Genomic DNA, 20,850 nt, shown 5'->3' on the forward strand with positions numbered 1-20,850 from the left:
GGTGAGGGCTTAGTAACATGTGTAACTGTTGAACCACTGTGTTGTATACTTGAAATGAATGTAATATTGTATATGAACTATTTTTCAATTTAAAGAATTCAACCCATCCTTAAGGACATCTTAGGTCATTCATTAAAGCATCTTCCCAATTCCCTACCAAATCTCTATGAGTTCTTATTCTAAAAACTATAGGTCTTTATAATTCTTTGAGTACTAACCAATGTTAAGCTTACAAAAGAGTTATGAAGACAAACATTTTTCCTAAAATCTGGATTCCCAGTAGTACCAGACCTGGTATTAAACATTTACTTGGTCAGGTTATTGATAGAAACCAACTGTTGTAGCTTCCAGGACAATGCTCTTACAGCTGTTTACACTACCTCTCATGACTTCTTTGGGTGCCATCTGAAAAATGGGTAGGCAGGAAAAATAACCAGATCATCTCTCAGGTTATCTCCCAATTATGACATTCTATCATGTTCTTTCTAAGTGAATTCTGTCCCTTAATTTCCTCAAAGCCCTCTTCATATCTTTGTTCCTCAGGCTGTAAATGAAAGGGTTCAACGTGGGTGTCACTAATGTGTACATGAGTGCAGCTACCCGGTCCTTCACCCCTGAGTACATGGACAGGGGCCTAAAATAGACATAGATGACACTCCCGTAGAACAAGGCCACTGTGGTGAGGTGAGAGCCACAGGTAGAGAAGGCCTCCCACTTCCCAGCTCTAGAGGGAATTCTGAGCACAGTGATGATAATTCGCAGGTAGGAGAAGACGATGCATAGGAAGGGGGTCACGATGACAACCAGCATCTCGGTCATGACCACAGTCTGGCTGGAGGATATGTCAGAGCAGGAGAGCTTTAGCACAGGCTGGGTATCACAAAGACAGTGCTTAATAACATGGGAGGCACAGAACGACAGGCGGGACATGAGTAGCACACGGAGCAGGGAGTGCATGTGGGAGATGGAACATGAACCCAGAAGCATGAGGAGGCAACGCCTTGGGCTCATTACCACACCGTACTGGAAAGGGTTGCAGATGGCTACCAGCCCGTCTATGGCCATCGAGGCTAGTAGGTAACTGTCAGTGTTCCCGAAGGCCGTGAAGAAGTACATCTGGGCCAGGCAGCCCACATAGGAGATAGATTTTGTCTCTGATAGTAAATTCACCAGCATCTTTGGCACAATGACTGTTGTGAAGCAGGTATCCATGAAGGATAAGTTGCTGAGAAAAAAGTACATGGGGGTGTGGAGTCTGGAGTCAGAGTGCGTGGCCAGGATGATGAGCACATTCCCCACTATGGTGACCAGGTACATGGCGAGGAAGGTGGCAAAGAGGGGTTTCTGCAGCTGAGGGTCGGGGGAGATGCCCAGGAGGATAAAGCCCGCGGTTCTGCTGCTGTGGTTCTTTGTCTCCATGCGTGTGACTTTCTGGACAGGGTTTGGAGAAGCAGTGGGAGAGATGTGAGGGGCAATTCATCAAGATAACTTCTTCCCTAACCTCCAGCCTATAAAAAAAGCCCACTGGTACTTGTTAGCATCTTAAAGAATATTTAGTTTGAGAGACTACAGAGAACAGGGAGGATAGTCCAACAAGAGGAGAAACTGAACATTCCAAGCTGCTTCCTAAATGAGAAGTTTATGCTCCCGTATGTATTTAGGAACTTCCTTGTAGCCTAATATGTCTGAGTTTTTGTCAGTTCTCTCTCTAAAGACTTGACCAATCCTTAATCTCTTTTTTCCCCTGTCTGAGGCGATGTAGCATATGGCTCCCCATTTGAGTTAGGTTGCTGTCATACAGGGGGTCCCCATGAATGAGGTCCTGTTATCACGATTCTCTCCTACGTTAGGTCTAGAGGTTGTGATAGTGGGAGAGGTGATAAGACAAAAGTGGACAATTAATGCAGAATTCAAATGAAATTTCCTTAAGCCTCTGGATAAGACCTACTTAATGTTTATTTGGCATCTCTCCTTGGCTAATATGGTCTGGATACTTAAATTATAAGTTTCTAGTTCCAGGATGCCCTAAAATAGGAATTCTACTAGGAGTAGCCTGTGTCATTGAGATTAATTCCTTAAATATATTAATTTTTTGCTTTTAAAAACTATGAAGTGTTCATTGTAAAATTCATGTATTACTGGAATATAATACTTTGATTTAAAGAGTCCCATTTCCAGCAACACCAGGGAAAAGGCAAGGCAAGGATGTCCTCTGTACCACTGTTAAGCTGCATTGCCTGCCTTGAAGTTAGCCTAAGTCAGTGACACAGCAAAATGAAAGAAATCGGAGACAAAAACATTAGAAAACTTGAAATTGTCACTTTTTTAAGTGGCTTGTCTATGTAGAGGAATCGAAGATAATCATTTGAAGACTGTAATCCTATGAAGATTTCACCAAAGTGTCCAGACACAGATAAATATACAAATATTAATACTTTTCCTCTATTAGAAAAATATAATGGAGAAAAATATTTTCAATTGACGATGGCAAAGACAGTCTAAAAGTACTTAGGAATAAAGCTTAGAGGGGAAATTAAAGAAATGAGAAAGACCTAAGAACCTATAACAGCACAAAGGACAAGCTGAATAAATGGAGATACTGTCCTCCTGAAAAAAGGAAGATTTCCTATTTAGAAGGGTCAGTTATTAGATGACACATATAAGTGATGTTATATAGCAGTTGTCTTTCTCTGCCTCTTTCTCTTAACACAATGACTTCAAGATCCATCCACGTTATTGCAAATGGCAGGATTTCATTCTTCTTCATTGCTGAACCTAAAAAAGACCCATAGAAAGGAAACAGAGTAGATCGATAGTTGCTAGGGGCTAGAACGTGGGAGAAATGGGAGATGTCAGTCAAGAGGTACACACTTCCAGTTTTAAGATGAGTAAGTTCCAGGGATCTAATGTATACCATGGTAACTATAGTTAACAGTACTGCTGTATATACTTGACATTTGCCTATTTTATGTATGTGTTATTGAGGTATAATTGACATAGCATTGTATAATTTTAAGGTGTTGATTTGATACATTTATATATTGCATATGAATATGGGCATAGCATTAACTAACATCTTTTTTGTGGTGGCAACTATTAAAATTTGGTATCTTAGCAACTTTGAATTTTTTTGTAATTCTGTAGTATTTTCTATAATCACTAGGTGGTCCATTAAATCTGCAGGATTTATTTATCTACTAGTTGTGAGTTTGTACCCTTCAACAACATCTCCTCAATTCTCCCATCCTCCAGCCCCTTGTAACACCATTCTACTTAAGAAAGTAGTTCTTAAATGTTCTCATCACAAGGAAGAAATGGTAATTATGGGAAGTGATGGAGGTGATAACTGACCTACTGTGGTAATCATTTAATAGTATATGTCTATCACATTATCAGGCTGTGCAACTTAAACTTATACAATGTTATATGTCAATTATATCTCAAGGTTGAATAAAAACATCAGTTCTTCTCAAGTTAATAAAATTCAGTGCACTGTAACAACACCCCAGGGGAATTTTTAGTGAACATGGTAAGGTCATTCTAAAATTTGTCTAGTTCTTCCTCTTATTCCATAAAGCCAATGGCTAAAGAAAGGTAAGATCATTTTGAAAATATTAGAAAGACAGATAGCTTTTCTAACTAAGAACCAAAGCACATTGTAACATTAAAATAATATTACACACAGGAAGAGAAATGAGTGGACTAATGTAAAGAAGCTTGTATACCTGTAGTTGTATGTGTGTGATCTTAATCTGTATGGAATTTAATATATACTAAAGATAAATTTCATAGGAATGGAGAAAGGAGGGACTATTAAATAAGTAGATATTTGATATTTATGACATTGGCTGAACCTTAGGAAAAAATACCAGATTTCTATCTAATCCAAGCATAGTAACACAATCCATTAGAATGAACAATCTAAATGGAAGACATCCAAACCCTAAAGCAAGTTTTAGCTAAAAATAAAGGGGCCTAGTTTTAAGGTCTCAGGATGGTGATACCACTCCAACTAAGAAAAAGTAGAGGCAAGAGTGACAAAATACTGTACTCAAAAATGTGAAAATTTCACCAAAGGAGACCATAAATAAAGCTAAAATGGAAACTATTGCCTCAAAAGAAATATCTGCAACACATTTACCAACTAAAACTATGAGAAGATGTTTAACCTCCTTGGTAATCATAAAATATAAATTAGACGAAAATACTACATTTTCATTTATCAAATTGTCAGTACATTTTTGGGGGACACTATCCAAAGGGGAAAAGACCCTCACATACATAGTAAGGAGAGGGTAATCAATCTAGGGTTTTGGGTAGCATCTATCAGAACTGAAAATGTCTCTCTCTTTATACAATAACTCCACTTATCGAAATCTATCTTTTGAAAATAGTCATATATGTGTAACAAAGATACACAGATTTTTCTTGTAGCCTTGCTTATAATACCCAATAAACCATGTAAAGAAACAGCCTCATATCCACATATAAACATTCTAAATATCCACAGATAGATGAATTATTAAGCAATTTATAGTGCATTCACATTACTCAGTATCACACAGTCTGTACAGAAATAAGATGGCTAATGTTAGCCAATATTTATTAGCACTAAGTAGGTGCCACACACTGAGCTAAGTACGTTGCATATCTTTTATTGTTTTATTTTGTCCAAATCCGAAGAGATAGGCACTATTACTATTCTTATTTAAGAGGTAAGAAAATAGAATTCAAACTTACCAAATCCCACAATTAGTAAGTACTAGAACTGGGAGTTTAATCCACACAGTCTGATAGCAGAGTGGAAGCTGTTTGTTTCTGAGCTATGTCATCGCTGTTACACCAGTGTCTTTGATATTTCGTTAAGTGGCCAAAGCAAGCTGCAGAGAGAAAAACCTTTACATGGTTGTGTTTGTTGTGGTGTGTGTATTTATGTGTGTGGGGCTTCCTTCTGGATTTAAGAGATTTAAGAGATGGAATGAGTGAGGCATTCCCTCCTTACTTAATGTTTTCCATTATTTTGTGTTTAAAAATAATGGACACCTGTCTTTATATTAATTTTCTAATTAAAAAGATTAAAGTTCCCTCTACATAATTACCCTTCCCAGAGAACTACAGTTGTGAGCATATTTTAAAGTTATTTTTTTCTCTGCATAGATCTATCTATACTCATATACAATGGGGTCATAGCATCCATAATGCCTTTACCCAAAAGACAGTGTTAGAGTGTGTGTGTGTGTGTGTGTGTATAAATAAAACATATAATTTTTTTTTTGCCCTCCTGAGAGAGTTGCTGTGGTTTAGAATACGTTCTGAGATATGGAATGCAGAGGTGGAGTTTATGAACACTGAATATTTTAACAGATACTCCCAATCCGAGGTAACTATCCTTCATCCCACTCCTGGGCAATGTGTTCACTTGCCTCTGTGGGCATGTTCCCCATTTCCTTCACTGTGTCTTTCAGCCTCACGCCTGGGGCTCTGAGGGCTGTGGCAACTTGGATATTATTGTGCACAATTCCTGATTGGCATTAATGATTTCATTTGTCATGTAATGTTGTGGCCTCCACAGCAGCACCAGTGACCCCCAACTGGTCAGCAGAATAAGGGCAGCTGAGTAATTGGATTGAATGAGGGCCTGCATGTGAGAATAATGTTGGTGAACTTTGTTTAGGGGCAAGAACTCAAAATGCAGAGTGTAAATCAAATTATGAGATAAAGCCTGAATTGGAAGAATAAATTAGCATAGGAGTGAGGGATACTTAGCCAAAAAAAAAAAATCCTTCATGGACTAAAAGCTCACACTTAGCATTTCGCCTGGGCAGCCAGGAGCCAATATGCTGCCAGGGAGCATTTGGATGAGGACGAAGTACGGGGTGCTCCGGACAGCTGGGGTTAGTGTCTAAGGGCAAGGCCGGGAGACCCTCCAGGGTTTAGGTTCAGAAATGAGGCCCACCAGAGAGGGAGAGAGGGTGGGCTGTGTTAATCTGAAGGCTTCTTTGAGACCAGTTGGATAGGCTCAACATGGCCTGGCAGTTGAGAGGGTTCTCTAAGGCACACCCCAAGATTCCTATGCTCTAAAACATGGCTTTCACTCAGGATGGCTTACATAAAATTATCGTGTAATGCATCCTTCGATAACAGCGGTATTATCAGAGAGCCGGGCTAGAAGTGCAGAGTCCGGGGGAGGAGCTTGAGGTGCAGAGGTGGAAGGAGAGGGGAAAGTAGCCTGTGATGGTTGGGGTGGGGATGGGGGTGGTGAAGAAGGGATAGAAGAGCAGGAGGGCTTAGAGGGTGAAGGGAGCTCTGACGGAGACGCGCAGAGGGCTGCAGATCACAGAGACCTCCACCTGGGTGAGTCCAGTGGGTGGGTCAAGGTCAGCATCACAGGTGAGGGCAGCTGGGGGTCTGACCTCATATCCAGGGATGGATCCAGCTAGAGGGCTGACGTCATCATACTGCACGGGCCCAACTGTGGGTCAGCTGCTACATGCAGGGATGAATCCAGCTGAGTCTGATGTCATCAATAGTGTTAAGTCCAGACGTAGGTGTGATGACAGCCTCAGGCAGGGCCCAGCTGCAGATCTCCTTAATGTCATATGATGTCATCTGGTGGCCCTTCAGGCTGTCATGGTGTTGGTTGAGGTTATGGATCTCACTGAGTGTGTAACAGTCTTTGAGGCATAAAGCCTCACTGCTCAGGGAGGTGCAGAAATGTATAAAAGCAGCTGGAGAATGACACACCCCTTGATGCAGGAAAGCTGCTGCTGTATTGGCATGATGTTGGAGATAAAATAATTCTAAAGGGGCTTGTTGTCTGCATCCCAACATTAGGTTTCCCATTGCCCTTTCACTTATGGTCTGACATGTATTTTAATAGGTGGGATGTGGACATAGGGACATAAAATCAAGAGACTTAACACTGGGGCGTGAATAAGCATCCTGTGTGATGTGGCTGCCTTGTGAGTTTAGAATGATCAATAGGAACTGCTTTAAATTCTGTAGAAATTTACCAGCTACATGGAACTGCAATTATGGCATCAGCTAATGATTAGGTATGACTGTGGTATTGAACAGCTCAAATAATTGTGGGTGCCAGCATGGCTGAAATATAGCCCAGTGACTGTCATGTTGCTAGGTGGGGTCCACCCAATAGCTTGCAGTGTTCTAGGCCAAAGCTGTTATCCAATGTAGTCGTTTCCAGGCTATTAAAGTCGTGAAGTCTAAGTAACAGCATTTGTACTGTGTGGGTGCTATGACCTGAGGCACTGGGGACACTGACTAATATGGAGATATTCTGGACTAGTTCATACCCCTTTTCCAGATTTGTTTAGCTGACGGGACTCTACATTTCTTAATTGACAGTTCTCTTGGATGAGACCAATGTTAATCTTTTTTTGCCTTTCTGTGCTATACACAACTGCTGCAGGAGTGGGATTGAGCAATGACTTCCCCTTTGTTATTGAGATCATGATTGGCATTATTAACTAAATATCCTTTAGAGCCAGAAAACTTTGGCAGAGCTTGCAAACTAGGCAAATTATCATGGTGGCAGAACAGCTCTAGTATATACTTAATGGCATTAAATAGTACTGGTTCATCACTAACAATCTGTCCTCGGTTGGGCTTTCATCCCAGCTGGAATGATGGCAAGAATGAGAATGGGTGGTTCAGAGTGTAGTTGATGGGGGTGAATGCCTAGTTCAAAAAGGCCTTCTTAAAACTGGCATGGGAGGTGCCACACCAGAGGGCAAAGAAAGGCAGTTAAGGTCTTTGGGGTATTTTAATATGGAATAGAGAGCCCCAACATCCAGAATCTAGAGTAAATAGGACCATTAGCAGGTGGATACTATTTAGAAGACCATTTGTTAACTGTAACTTCAGTAAGATTAGTAAGCAATCACTGTGATATTCTATGAAACCAGCAGCCAGGGACAAATAGGGAAGATGAAGTCCCATTGAATTCCTTGACCAAGAGTGCAATGTCGTGTTTTTTGAGAAGTAAAGTCAGTATCTTGGTCACTATCAGCCTTGTGTGGACTCCAAAAGGAATGAGTAGTGTTTTAACGAGGCCCTGATGGTAGTTTGAACAGTGGTATGGCTCATGGCAGTGGTGAGTAAAATGCTGTTGGAGAAATCTACCACGGTCATGGCATCACTACTAGCATCAGTTTGAGAGAAGTGGCTCAATAAGATCTCTTTTCCTGTGACTATGTAGAATTTTCATTGGGATGTCACCCTAGTGATTATGTAGCCAGTGATGGGTGTTGTTGCATAGGGGGCATAGGTTTGTCACTGTGTGATCCATGACAGAGGAGAGGGAACACCCTTTGTGAAGGAGCACGACACAAGGGCAGAGTCTCTTCTATGATCTAACGTGGACAAGCCCATTGAGACAAAAGGAAAGAAGTGGACTCTAGATTGTCATCTGAGGCAGTTTTGGCCGTGGTTTCTAAAATGTGTTCATGTCTATGAGCTTAGGCATTAGATTGGACCTGAGCACAGACATGAGTGATCTTGATTTGTGTCTCTGATATTTGGGAGGCAAGGAATTCCCAGAGTTCTTTACACCAGATAAGGCAACCCTGAATGAGAAATTGTTGCTGTTGACCAGACCAAATGGCCAGTTGCTCAAGGTCTGTTATTGGAGCCAGTTGTTGCCCGGGATATTTTTCAGTGCCATGATGACTACCTGGAGTTTGGTGCTTTGTCCTGAACCTGCATCCTGTTGTTGATTGGGAATATCCCTCTCCTAAAGATAAGTAAAATTGTGTCTGTTTGCACATTACATGATACTATATGTAGAAGACCATGAAGACTCCACCAAAAAACTATTAAAAAATTAATAAATGAATTCAGTAAAGTTACAGGATCCAAAATCAACGTATAGAAATCCCTGTGTTTCTATATACAAATAATATATTTAAAAAATAACAGAAAGAAAATTAAGAAAACAATCCCAGTTAAATTGCATAAAAAAAATTAAAATACCTGGGAATAAATCTAACCAAGGAGGTGAAAAATCTGTACCCTGAAAACTATAAAACATTGGTGGGAAAAGTTGAGGGTGACACAGATAAATGGAAAGCTATTCTATGCTCATGGATAGGAAGAATTGATATTGTTAAAATGGCCAGGCTGCCGAAAGCAATCTCCAGATTTAAAGCATTCCCAATCTAAATGCCAATGGCACTTTTCATTGAACTAGAGCAAAGAACCCTAAAATTTGTATGAAACCACAAAAAATTCCAAATAGCCAAAGCAATCTTGAGAAAGAAAAACAAAGCTGGAGGAATCATGCTCCCTGATTTCAAATTGTTACTACAAAACTACAGTAATCAGAACAATATGGCATTGGCACAAGAACTGACTTACAGATCAATGGAACAGAATGGAGAGCCCAAAAATAAACCCATGCATCCATGGTCGATTAATGTATAATAAAGGAGCCATGAATATGCAGTCGGGAAAAGACAGTGTCTTCAATAAATGGTGTTGGGGAAACTGGTCAGCTCCATGCCAGAGAAAGAAACTAGATCACTGTCTAACTCCACACACAAAAGTATACTGGAAATGAATTAAAGACTTATTATAAGACATGAAACCATGAAATTCTTAGAAGAAAACATAGGCAATAAACTCTTGAATAAAAGCATGGAATTTTTTTCTTGATGTGTCTCTCCAGGCAAGGGAAACAAAGTGAAAACTGAACAAGTGAAACTACACCAGGCTAAAAAGCTTCTGTACAGCAAAGGACACCATCAACAGAAGTAAAGGGCAACCTACAGAATGGGAGAAGATACTTGCCAATGTTATATCTGGTCAGGGACTAATATCCAGAATATATAAAGAAGCCATACAGCTCATCATAAAAGAAAACAAGTCATCTGATTACAAAATGGGCAGGGTACCTGAACAGACATTTTTCCAAAGAAGACATACAGATGGCCAAGAGACCCATTTAAAGATGCTCCACAATGCTAATCATCAGGGAAATAGAAATCAAAACCACAATGAGATATCACCTCACACCAGTCAGAGTGGCCACTATCCAAAAAACAATAAATAACAAGTGTTGGTGAGGATGTGGAGAAAAGGGAACCCTCCTGCACTGTAGGTGGGAATGTAAATTGGCTCAGCCACTATGGAAAGCAGTATGGGGGTTCCTCAAAAAACTGAAAATAGAAATACCTTGCAACCAGAAGTAATGTACTTCTAGGAATTTACCTAAAGAAAACAAAGTCCCTGATGTAAAAGATGTATGAATCCCTGTGTTTATTGCCATATCATTTATATTAGCCAAGGTATTGAAACAAACAAAGTGTCCATTAATCAATGAAAGGATAAAGAAGAAGTACCTATACACAATGGAATACTATTTAGCCATAAAAAAACAAAGAAATCCTCCTATTGGTGACAACATGGATAGGCCTAGAGGATGTTATGCTAAACGAAATAAGCCTGGTGGAACAAGACAAATACCATATGGTTTCACTTGTTTGTGCAATCTAAAAACAAAACAAAACACAGGTAACAAAACAACAGTAGACCCATAGACATTGAGAAGTGGCTGGTGGTTAGCACGGGGGTTGGGTTGGGATGAGTGGGTGGAGAGGGTAAGGGGGATAAAGGGACACAAAAATCTCAATCATAATATAAGTTGGTCACAGGGATGGAAGTGCAGCATGGAGCATATCGCCAATGAATGGTTCTGTAACATCTTGCTATGTTAACAGATAGTAACGGCACGAGTTGGGGCAAGGATTTAATAATGTGTGTAACTGTTGATCCACTGTGTTGTATATTTGAAACTGATATATGATTGTATATCAAGTATACTCCAAAAAGAAATGGTCATCCTAGTGGGTGAAATATTGATTAGATTTACATTTTCATAGTGGTTTCTGATTTTCATTTTCCTAACGAATAATGATATTGAGCAGCTTTTCACTGTTGGCCATTTGAACATCTTTGGAAATTATCTATTCCAGTTTAGCCCATTTTTTTCTGGGGAGTTTATTTTGTAATTCTGTCAAGTCTTGCTTCATGTATTTGGTGGGTTCCATATAATATGCATATGTTTACAATTTTTACACCTTTTTGATGGATTGACATTTTAATCAATCAATATGAAAATTCTTCTTGCACTATTGTAATACTTTTTGACTTAAAGTAATTTTTTTTAACTGGATACAAGTCCTTTATTAGATATATGCTTTACAAAATGTTTCTTCTTATCTTTGGCTTGCCTTTTTTTTTTTCTATGTCAACCTTAGCATGTTAACTGGCATTTTAATTTTTTTTTTTGAGAGGGCATCTCTCATATTTATTGATCAAATGGTTGTTAACAACAATAAAATTCTGTATAGGGGAGTCAATACTCAATGCACAATCATTAATCCATCTCAAGCCTAATTCTCGTCAGTCTCCAATCTTCTGAAGCATATTGAACAAGTTCTTACATGGTGAACAAATTCTTACATAGTAAATAAGTTCTTACATGGTGAACAGTACAAGGGCAGTCATCACAGAAACTTTCTGTTTTGATCACACATTATGAACTATAAACAATCAGGTCAAATATGAATATTCGTTTGATTTTTATACTTGATTTATATGTGGATCCCACATTTCTCCCTTTATTATTATTATTATTATTATTATTATTATTATTATTATTATTATTATCATTATTATTTGAAATAAAATTCTGAAGTGGTAGGTAGATGCAAGATAAAGGTAGAAAACATAGTTTAGTGTTGTAAGAGAGCAATTGTAGATGATCAGGTGTGTGTCTGTAGACTATGTGTTAATCCAAGCTAGACAAGGGCAACAAAACATCCACGGGTGCAGAAGATTTCTCTCAAAACAGAGGGGGTGAGGTTCTAAGCTTCACAACTGTTGATCCCCAGTTTCTCACCTGATGGCCCCCCTGTGACTGTGCCTGTCTTAGGTTGTTCCTCCCTTGAGGAATCTTACCTGTCTCTGGCTAACCAGTCATCTTCTGGGGCCATACAGGGAGATGTAAAGTTGGTAAGTGAGAGAGAAGCCATATTGTTTGAAAAGGTTAGCTTTTTACTTCTTTGCAGATTTATGCCCTGTGGCTTCTATGCCCAGCATTTGTCTTGAGGTATCTTTACCACTTGGAGGAATTATGATACTCAGTAAATTCGATATGAGGCACGAATTCTATTTAAGGGTTGTAATTAGCAAGGAAGAAGAAAAGCTATAGAGGTAGCATATGGAAGAAAACATGAGAGGATTGATTATTTCTTTGACATATCTTCTTGTAGAGTAACTTAAGCTTGTATAGGTTTTAAACTACTAACTAAATTGTGCACACACATTAACATAATAGGAATACAGTTACATAACCAAAGCAGATCTATAATTACCAGCCATCTCCAGTGAAGCCAAGAAAACCAGTTAGGCACCCTAGGCGTTTGTGAAAATTTGTCTATAATATGATGAATATTGTCCAACTGTACTTGAACAGTCTTAGAGAAATAAGACAAATTAAAACAACCCATTCCTGGGAACTGTTCACATCCCATATGTTCTTTTAACCATCGATAGTCTGTAGTCATAAGATTTTGGAGCGCTCCAACTTGCACTTCTCCTAATTCTTGGTTGAATTCCAACAGTATAGATCCAGTCAAATTTGTTGTTTTACTGTATGCACAGGCCAGCTTAGATATCTCCTTCTTCATTCCAATGGCAAGTCCAGGAAACTGTGGGATGGATGCAGCTACAACTGCAGCATCACCTGGATCTTTGTGGAGGTATTTTGGTGATCATCTTCTGGTGTGAGTCTTCCAGAGAGTGCTGATGTTGGAAGTTCTTCTTCATATCGTATCTTAGTTCATTTTCTGGGTAGCCAAATTAGGCTTTGATCTTCTGTATAAACACAAACAGACCCTTTGCCCACACATTGATATGCCCTTTGTACCATTGTGTAGAACTCATTGGAGGTCACCACACAGGAACTGCTTTTTTTTTTTTTAAGAGAAAGAAATATTATCAGAAAAGTGTACCTCCATAGCTGATCATCTGACACCCTTTAAGTGATCAAAATTAAGGATATTTAAAGCATGCATTAATTGTTGATTTACCATTAGTTTTATCCTATCAAGGAGTAATCCCCCTTTTCTTTCTTTCTGTTTTTTTTTAATCTTTAATCTACACTTACATGAAGAAGTTATGTTTACTAGGCTCTCCCCTATACCAGGTCCCCCCTATAAACCACTTTACAGTCACTGTCCATCAGCATAGCAAAGTGTTGTAGAATCACTACTTGTCTTCTCTGTGTTGTACAGCCCTCCCCTTTCTCCCTCCCCCACCCATGCATGCTAATTTTAATACCCCCTTTCTTCTTCCTCCCCCTTATCTTTCCCTACCCACCCATCCTCCCCAGTCCCTTTCACTTTGGTACCTGTTAGTCCATTTTTGGGTTCTGTAATTCCGCTGCAGTTTTGTTCCTTCAGTTTTTCCTTTGTTCTTATACTCCACAGATGAGTGAAATCATTTGGTATTTCTCTTTCTCTGCTTGGCTTATTTCACTGAGCATAATACCCTCCAGCTCCATCCATGTTGCTGCAAATAGTAGGATTTGGCTGAGTAGTATTCCATTGTGTATATGTACCACATCTTCTTTATCCGTTCATCTACCGATGGACATTTAGGTTGCTTCCAATTCTTGGCTATTGTAAATAGTGCTGTGATAAACATAGGGGTGCATCTGTCTTTCTCAAACTTGATTGCTGTGTTCTTAGGGTAAATTCCTAGGAGTGGAATTCCTGGGTCAAATGGTAGGTCTGTTTTGAGCATTTTGATGAACCTCCATACTGCTTTCCACAATGATTGAACTAATTTACATTCCCACCAGCAGTGTAGGAGGGTTCCCCTTTCTCCACAGCCTCGCCAACATTTGTTGTTGTTTGTCTTTTGGATGGCAGCCATCCTTACTGGTGTGAGGTGATACCTCATTGTAGTTTTAATTTGCATTTCTCTGATAATTAGCGATGTGGAGCATCTTTTCATGTGTCTGTTGGCCATCTGTATTTCTTTTTTAGAGAACTGTCTGGTCAGTTCCTCTGCCCATTTTTTAATTGGATTATTTGTTTTTTGTTTGTTGAGGCATGTGGGCTCCTTATATATTTTGGACGTCAAGCCTTTATCGGATCTGTCATTTACAAATATATTCTCCCATGCTGTAGGGTTCCTTTTTGTTCTATTGATGGTGTCTTTTGCTGTACAAAAGCTTTTCAGCTTAATATAGTCCCACTTGTTCATTTTTGCTGTTGTTTTCCTTGCCCAGGGAGATATGTTCAAGAAGAGGTCACTCATGTTTATGTCTATAAGGTTTTTGCCTATGTTTTTTTCTAAGAGTTTTATGGTTTCATGACTTACATTCAGGTCTTTGATCCATTTTGAATTTACTTTTGTGTATGGGGTTAGACAATGGTCCAGTTTCATTCTCCTACATGTAGCTGTCCAGTTTTGCCAGCACCATCTGTTGAAGAGACTGTCATTTTGCCATTGTATGTCTGTGGCTCCTTTATCAAATATTAATTGACCATATATGTTTGGGTTAATTTCTGGAGTCTCTAATCTGTTCCACTGGTCTGTGGCTCTGTTCTTGTGCCAGTACCAAATTGTCTTGATTACTATGGCTTTGTAGTAGAGCTTGAAGTTGGGGAGTGAGGTCCCCCCTACTTTATTCTTCTTTTTCAGGATTGCTTTGGCTATTCGGGGTCTTTGGTGTTTCCATATGAATTTTTGAATTATTTGCTCCAGTTCATTGAAGAATGTTGCTGGTCATTTGAGAGTGATTGCATCAAATCTGTTTATTGCTTTGGGCAGGATGGTCATTTTGACGATATTAATTCTTCCTAGCCATGAGCATGGGATGAGTTTCCATTTGTTAGTGTCCCCTTTAATTTCTCTTAAGAGTGACTTGTAGTTTTAAGGGTATAGGTCTTTCACTTCTTTGGTTAGGTTTATTCCTAGGTATTTTATTCTTTTTGATGCAATTGTGAATGGAATTGTTTTCCTGATTTGTCTTTCTGTTGGTTCATTGTTAGTGTATAGGAAAGCTACAGATTTCTGTGTGTTAATTTTGTATCCTGCTACTTTGCTGTATTCAGATATCAGTTCTAGTAGTTTTGGAGTGGAGTCTTTAGGGTTTTTTTTTAATGTACAATATCATATCATCTGCAAATAGTGACAGTTTAACTTCTTTACCAATCTGGATTCCTTGTATTTCTTTGTTTTGTCTGATTGTCGTGGCTAGGACCTCTAGTACTATGTTAAATAACAGTGGGGAGAGTGGGCATCCCTGTCTAGTTCCCTATCTCAGAGGAAATGCTTTCAGCTTCTCGCTGTTCAGTATAATGCTGGCTGTGGGTTTATCATATATGGCCTTTATTATGTTGAGGTACTTGCCCTCTATTCCCATTTTGCTGAGAGTTTTTATCATGAATGGATGTTGAATTTTGTCAAATGCTTTTTCAGCATCTAAGGAGATTATCATGTGGTTTTTGTCTGTCTTTTTGTTGATGTGGTGGATGATGTTGATGGATTTTCGAATGTTGTACCATCCTTTCATCCCTGGGATGAATCCCACTTGGTCATGGTATATGATCCTTTTGATATACTGTTGAATTCTGTTTGCTAATATTTTATTGAGTATTTTTGCATCTACATTCATCAGGGATATTGGTCTGTAATTTTCTTTTTTGGTGGGGTCTTTGCCTGGTTTTGGTATTAGGGTGATGTTGGCTTCATAGAATGAGTTTGGGAGTATTCCCTCCTCTTCTATTTTTTGGAACACTTTAAGGAGAATGGGTATTATGTCTTCTCTGTGTGTCTGATAAAATTCCAAGGTAAATCTGTCCGGCCCCGGGGTTTTGTTCTTGGGTAGTTTTTTGATTACCGTTTCAATTTCTTTGCTCGTAATTGGTTTGTTTAACTTTTGTGTTTCTTCCTTGGTCAGTCTTGGGAGGTTGTATTTTTCTAGGAAGTTGTCCATTTCTTCTAGGTTTTCCAGCTTGTTGGCATATAGGTTTTCATAGTAGTCTTTAATAATTCTTTGTATTTCTGTGGAGTCTGTCCTGATTTTTCCATTCTCATTTCTGAATCTGTTGATTTGTGTTGATTCTGTTTTTCTCTTAATAAGTTTGGCTAGAGGCTTATCTATTTTGTTTATTTTCTCAAAGAACCAGCTCTTGGTTTCGTTGATTTTTGCTATTGTTTTCTTCTTCTCAATTTTGTTTATTTCTTCTCTGATCTTTATTATGTCCCTCCTTCTGCTGACTTTAGGCCTCATTTGTTTTTCCAGTTTCAATAATTGTGATGTTAGACTATTCATTTGGGATTGTTCTTCCTTCTTCAAGTGTGCCTGGATCGCTATATACTTTCCTCTTAAGACTGCTTTCGCTGCATCCCACAGAAGTTGGGGCTTTGTGTTGTTGTTGTTATTTGTTTCTGTATATTCCTTGATCTCTATTTTGATTTGTTCGTTGATCCATTGATTATTTAGAAGCATGTTGTTAAGCCTCCATGTGTTTGTGAGCCTTTTTGTTTTCTTTGTTGAATTTATTTGTAGTTTTATACCTTTGTGGTCTGAAAATTGGTTGGTAGAATTTCAATATTTTGGAATTTACTGAGGCTCTTTTTGTGAGCTAGTATGTGGTCTATTCTGGAGAATGTTCCATGTGCACTTGAGAAGAATGCATATCCTGTTGCTTTTGGATGTAAAGTTCTATAGATGTCTATTAGGTCCATCTGTTCTAGTGTGTTGTTCAGTGCTTGTGTGTCCTTACTTATTTTCTGCCCGGTGGATCTGTCCTTTGGGGTGAGTGGTGTGTTGAAGTCTCCTAAAATGAATGCATTGCAGTCTATTTCCCTCTTTAGTTCTGTTAGTATTTGTTTCACATATGCTGGTTCTCCTGTGTAGGGTGCATATATATTTAGAATGGTTATATTCTCTTGTTGGACTGAGCCCTTTATCATTATGTAGTGTCCTTCTTTATCTCTTGTTACTTTCTTTGTTTCGAAGTCTATTTTGTCTGATATTAGTACTGCAACCCCTGCTTTCTTCTCACTGTTGTTTGCCTGAAATATGTTTTTCCATCCCTTGACTTTTAGTCTGTGCATGTGTTTGTGTTTGAGGTGAGTTTCTTGTAAGCAGCATAAAGATGGGTCTTGCTTTTTTATCCATTCTATTACTCTGTGTCTTTTGATTGGTGCATTCAGTCCATTTACACTTAGGGTGACTATTGAGAGATATGTACTTACTGCCATTGCAGGCTTTAGATTCGTGGTTACCAAAGGTTCAAGGTTAGCCTCTTTAGTATCTCACTGCCTAACTTAGCTCGCTTATTGAGCTGTTACATACACTGTCTGGAGATTCTTTTCTTCTCTCCCTTCTTATTCCTCCTCCTCCATTCTTCATATGTTGTGTGTTTTGTTCTGTGCTCTTTTTAGGAGTGCTCCCATCTAGAGCCGTCCCTGTAAGATGCCCTGTAGAGGTGGTTTGTGGGAAGCAAATTCCCTCAGCTTTTGATTGTCTGGGAATTGTTTAATCCCTCCTTCATATTTAAATGATAGTCATGCTGGATACAGTATCCTTGGTTCAAGGCCCTTCTGTTTCATTGCATTAAATATATCATGCCATTCTCTTCTGGTTTGTAGGGTTTCTGTCGAGAAGTGTGATGTTAGCCTGATGGGTTTTCCTTTATAGGTGACCTTTTTCTCTCTAGCTGCCTTTAAAACTCTTTCCTTGTCCTTGATCCTTGCCATTTTAATTACATGTGTCTTGGTGTTGTCCTCCTTGGATCCTTTCTGTTGGGGGTTCTGTGTATTTCCGTGGTCTGTTCGATTATTTCCTCCCCCAGTTTGGGGAAGTTTTCAGCAATTATTTCTTCAAAGAGACTTTCTATCCGTTTTCCTCTCTCTTCTTCTTCTGGTACCCCTATAATACGGATATTGTTCCTTTTGGATTGGTCACATAGTTCTCTTAGTATTGTTTCGTTACTGGAGATCCTTTTATCTCTCTCTCTGTCAGCTTCTCTGCGTTCCTGTTCTCTGGTTTCTATTCCTTCAATGGCCTCTTGCATCTTATCCATTCTGCTTATAAATCCTTCCAGGGTTTGTTTCACTTCTGTGATCTCCTTCCTGACATCTGTGATCTCCCTCCGGACTTCATCCCACTGCTCTTGCATTTTTCTCTGCATCTCATCCCATTTCTCTTGCATTTTTCTCTGCATTCTTCAGCATGTTCATGATTTTTATTTTGAATTATTTTTCAGGAAGACTGGTTAGGTCTGTCTCCTTCTCAGGTGTTGTCTCTGTGATCTTTGTCTGCCTGTAGTTTTGCCTTTTCATGTTGATAGAGATAGTTTGCAGAGCTGGTACGAGTGACAGCTGGAAGAGCTTTCCTTCTTGCTGGTTCGTGGCCTTCCTCTCCTGGGAGAATAGCGACCTCTAGTGGCTTATGCTGGGCAGCTGTGCACAGACAGGGCTTCTGCTTCCTGCCTGTCTAGTATGGAGTTTATCTCCGCTGTTGCTGTGGGCGTGGCCTGGCTTGGGCTGCTGCTCCAAAATGGTGGAGCCCCGTTGGAGGGGGAGCGGCCGGGAGGCTATTTATATCCGTAAGGGGCCTCCGTGCTCCCTGCTTCCCAGGGGGTTAGAGTGCCCAGAGATCCCCAGATTCCCTGCCTCTGGACTAAGTGTCCTGTCCTGCCCCTTTAAGACTTCCAAAAAGCACTCTCCAAACCAAAACAACAACAGCAACAACAAAAGAAAAAAAAATTGAATAAATAATTTTTAAAAAAAAGAAAGAAAAAAAGAGAAAAATGCACGATTTTCTTTGCCCTCAGTCACCGGTCTCATGCACCCGCTCACCAGTCTTGCTTCCCTGTTTCCCTAGTATCCAGGACCCCACGCATGCACTGTGTCTGCGCTCTGGTCCGGATGGTTGGGGCTGGGTGTTCAGCAGTCCTGGGCTCCCACTCTCTCCCTGCTGACTCCTCTCCACCCGCCGGGAGCTGGGGGGAGGGGCGCTCGGGTCCAGCCGGGCTGGGGCTTGTATCTTATGCCCTTCGTGAGGCACTGGTTTCTCGCAGGTGTGGATGTGGTCTGGATGTTGTTCTGTGTCCTCTGCTGTCTATTTTAGGAAGAGTTGTCTTTGTTATATTTTCATTGATAAATGTGGTTTTGGGAGGAGATTGCTGCTGCTCTACTCATGGCGCCATCTTGGCTCTGCCCCCTTAAAGTAATTTTTGCTTGTGTTAGTATAGCTCCCCTAGTTCTTCTTTGGTTACCCTTTGCATGGAATATCTAGTTCCATCCTTTCATTTTTCAACTCCTTCAAGTCATTGTGTTCAAAAGTAAGTCACTTAAAAACAGTGTATAGATGGATAAAGCTTTTTTAAAAATCCATCCTCAAATCACCGCCTTTTAATCCAAGATTATGATCTATTTATATTTAAGGTACTTACTGAGAAGGAAGTATTCACTTCTGCCATTTTGCTATTTGATTTCTGCTTGCTGACTATGTGTTTTATTCTTTAAATTTCCACTACTGCCTTCTTTTCTGTGTAATTTCTTTTAGTGTATACTTTTTATTTTCATTTAATATTCCTTTTCTATATATATTTTAATTATTTTCTTGGTGATTTCCTTGGAAATTATGATTATCATCTTATACTTAAGCAACCTAGTTTGAATTAGTGCCACCTAAGCTGTGACAGTGTACAAAACTCTGGTCCTGTTCATGTCCACCCCTCCCCCTCTACTTTGTTGTCACAAGTGCCACTTTTTACATTGTGTGCCCTTTAAAATAGATTTACGGTTAATTGTCTTAGGAATTTGCCTTTTAATAAAAAAGAAAGCCAAAAAAGGAGTTACAAACAAGTACAATAATGCAGGCTTTGACTTTTACCTGTGTAATGGCTTTACCGGTGAGTTTTGTGTCTTAGTAGGATTGGAGTCACCATCCAGTATCTTTTCATTTTATCCTGAAGGACTTCTGGATGAACATATTAAAGTATAAGGACATATTTGAAATCTATAAACTTTGAGAATGAGTCAACCGTAAGTATAATGATATTTTTAAATGAAACATTAAAGAGTACTTATTCTATGCCTTACTTCAGGATCAAAACTTCCAAACTGGTGAATGGTGTTAAAGATCAGGATAATGGCAATAAACTTACATGGTTTAACGCATGGTTTTAAAGTCTCACATGTCTGACATTAGGTTGTAATACTGGGATGTATTGGTGTCACTGGGGTTTCGTTTGGTCCTCTGGAAACATGGAGAGTATTAGCAGCCTTATCAGTGGCTTGTGCTGAGGAATAAATAAAATACACATTTAAATGATGTAAGTTAATGCCACCTGTGACAGACACCATTCAGTAGGTAAGGCAGTTTGGTAACTTCTTTGGTAAAGAAGCTTGGTAACTTCTTCCAAATTCCTCGCAAATGAAATAAAGGAAGTTTGGTGCTGAAAAGAAAATTCATGTCAAGATGCATGGTTATGTAACAGATAAAGGCAACCCCTGAAGAAAAAGAGGGAGATAAGATTTCTTAGAGCCCAGGGAGGTGGACACACAAGTCTCACAAGCTTGTAGTGAACATCAAAGGACACCTTGGAATTTCACTGTACAACATTAATACACAGAATCAGAGAGCAGGTAGGGAAAGTAAACAAACAGGTGAAGAGAAGGTGAGAGGAGACATAAATTGAGAATGGGAGATTGTGGGCACAAGAGCTGTCCAAGTTACATCTTTTAAAGGAGAGCTACTTTACAGCTCCCATGAGTGCCCAGCACAGGGGGATTGAA

The 20,850-nt window shown here is 39.4% G+C and overlaps 1 protein-coding gene across 1 annotated transcript; it reads right to left on the minus strand.

Annotated features, from left to right (window-relative positions):
• Positions 1 to 474: 474 nt before the first annotated feature.
• Positions 475 to 1,519, minus strand: LOC140848077 (olfactory receptor 1L6-like). Its single transcript, XM_073230364.1, has one exon. It carries the CDS (start codon positions 1,417 to 1,419, stop codon positions 475 to 477), a length of 945 nt encoding a protein of 314 aa, XP_073086465.1. The 5' UTR covers positions 1,420 to 1,519.
• Between the last annotated feature and the right edge of the window lie 19,331 nt (positions 1,520 to 20,850).

Source organism: Manis javanica, chromosome 2 (genome assembly GCF_040802235.1).
Source record: "Manis javanica isolate MJ-LG chromosome 2, MJ_LKY, whole genome shotgun sequence".
In the NCBI taxonomy this organism is placed as follows: domain Eukaryota; kingdom Metazoa; phylum Chordata; class Mammalia; order Pholidota; family Manidae; genus Manis; species Manis javanica.

Coding starts and splice junctions, on each gene's coding strand:
- LOC140848077 (XM_073230364.1), bottom strand. CDS start 1,419: ATGGAGACAAAGAACCACAGCAGCAGAACCGCGGGCTTTATCCTCCTG.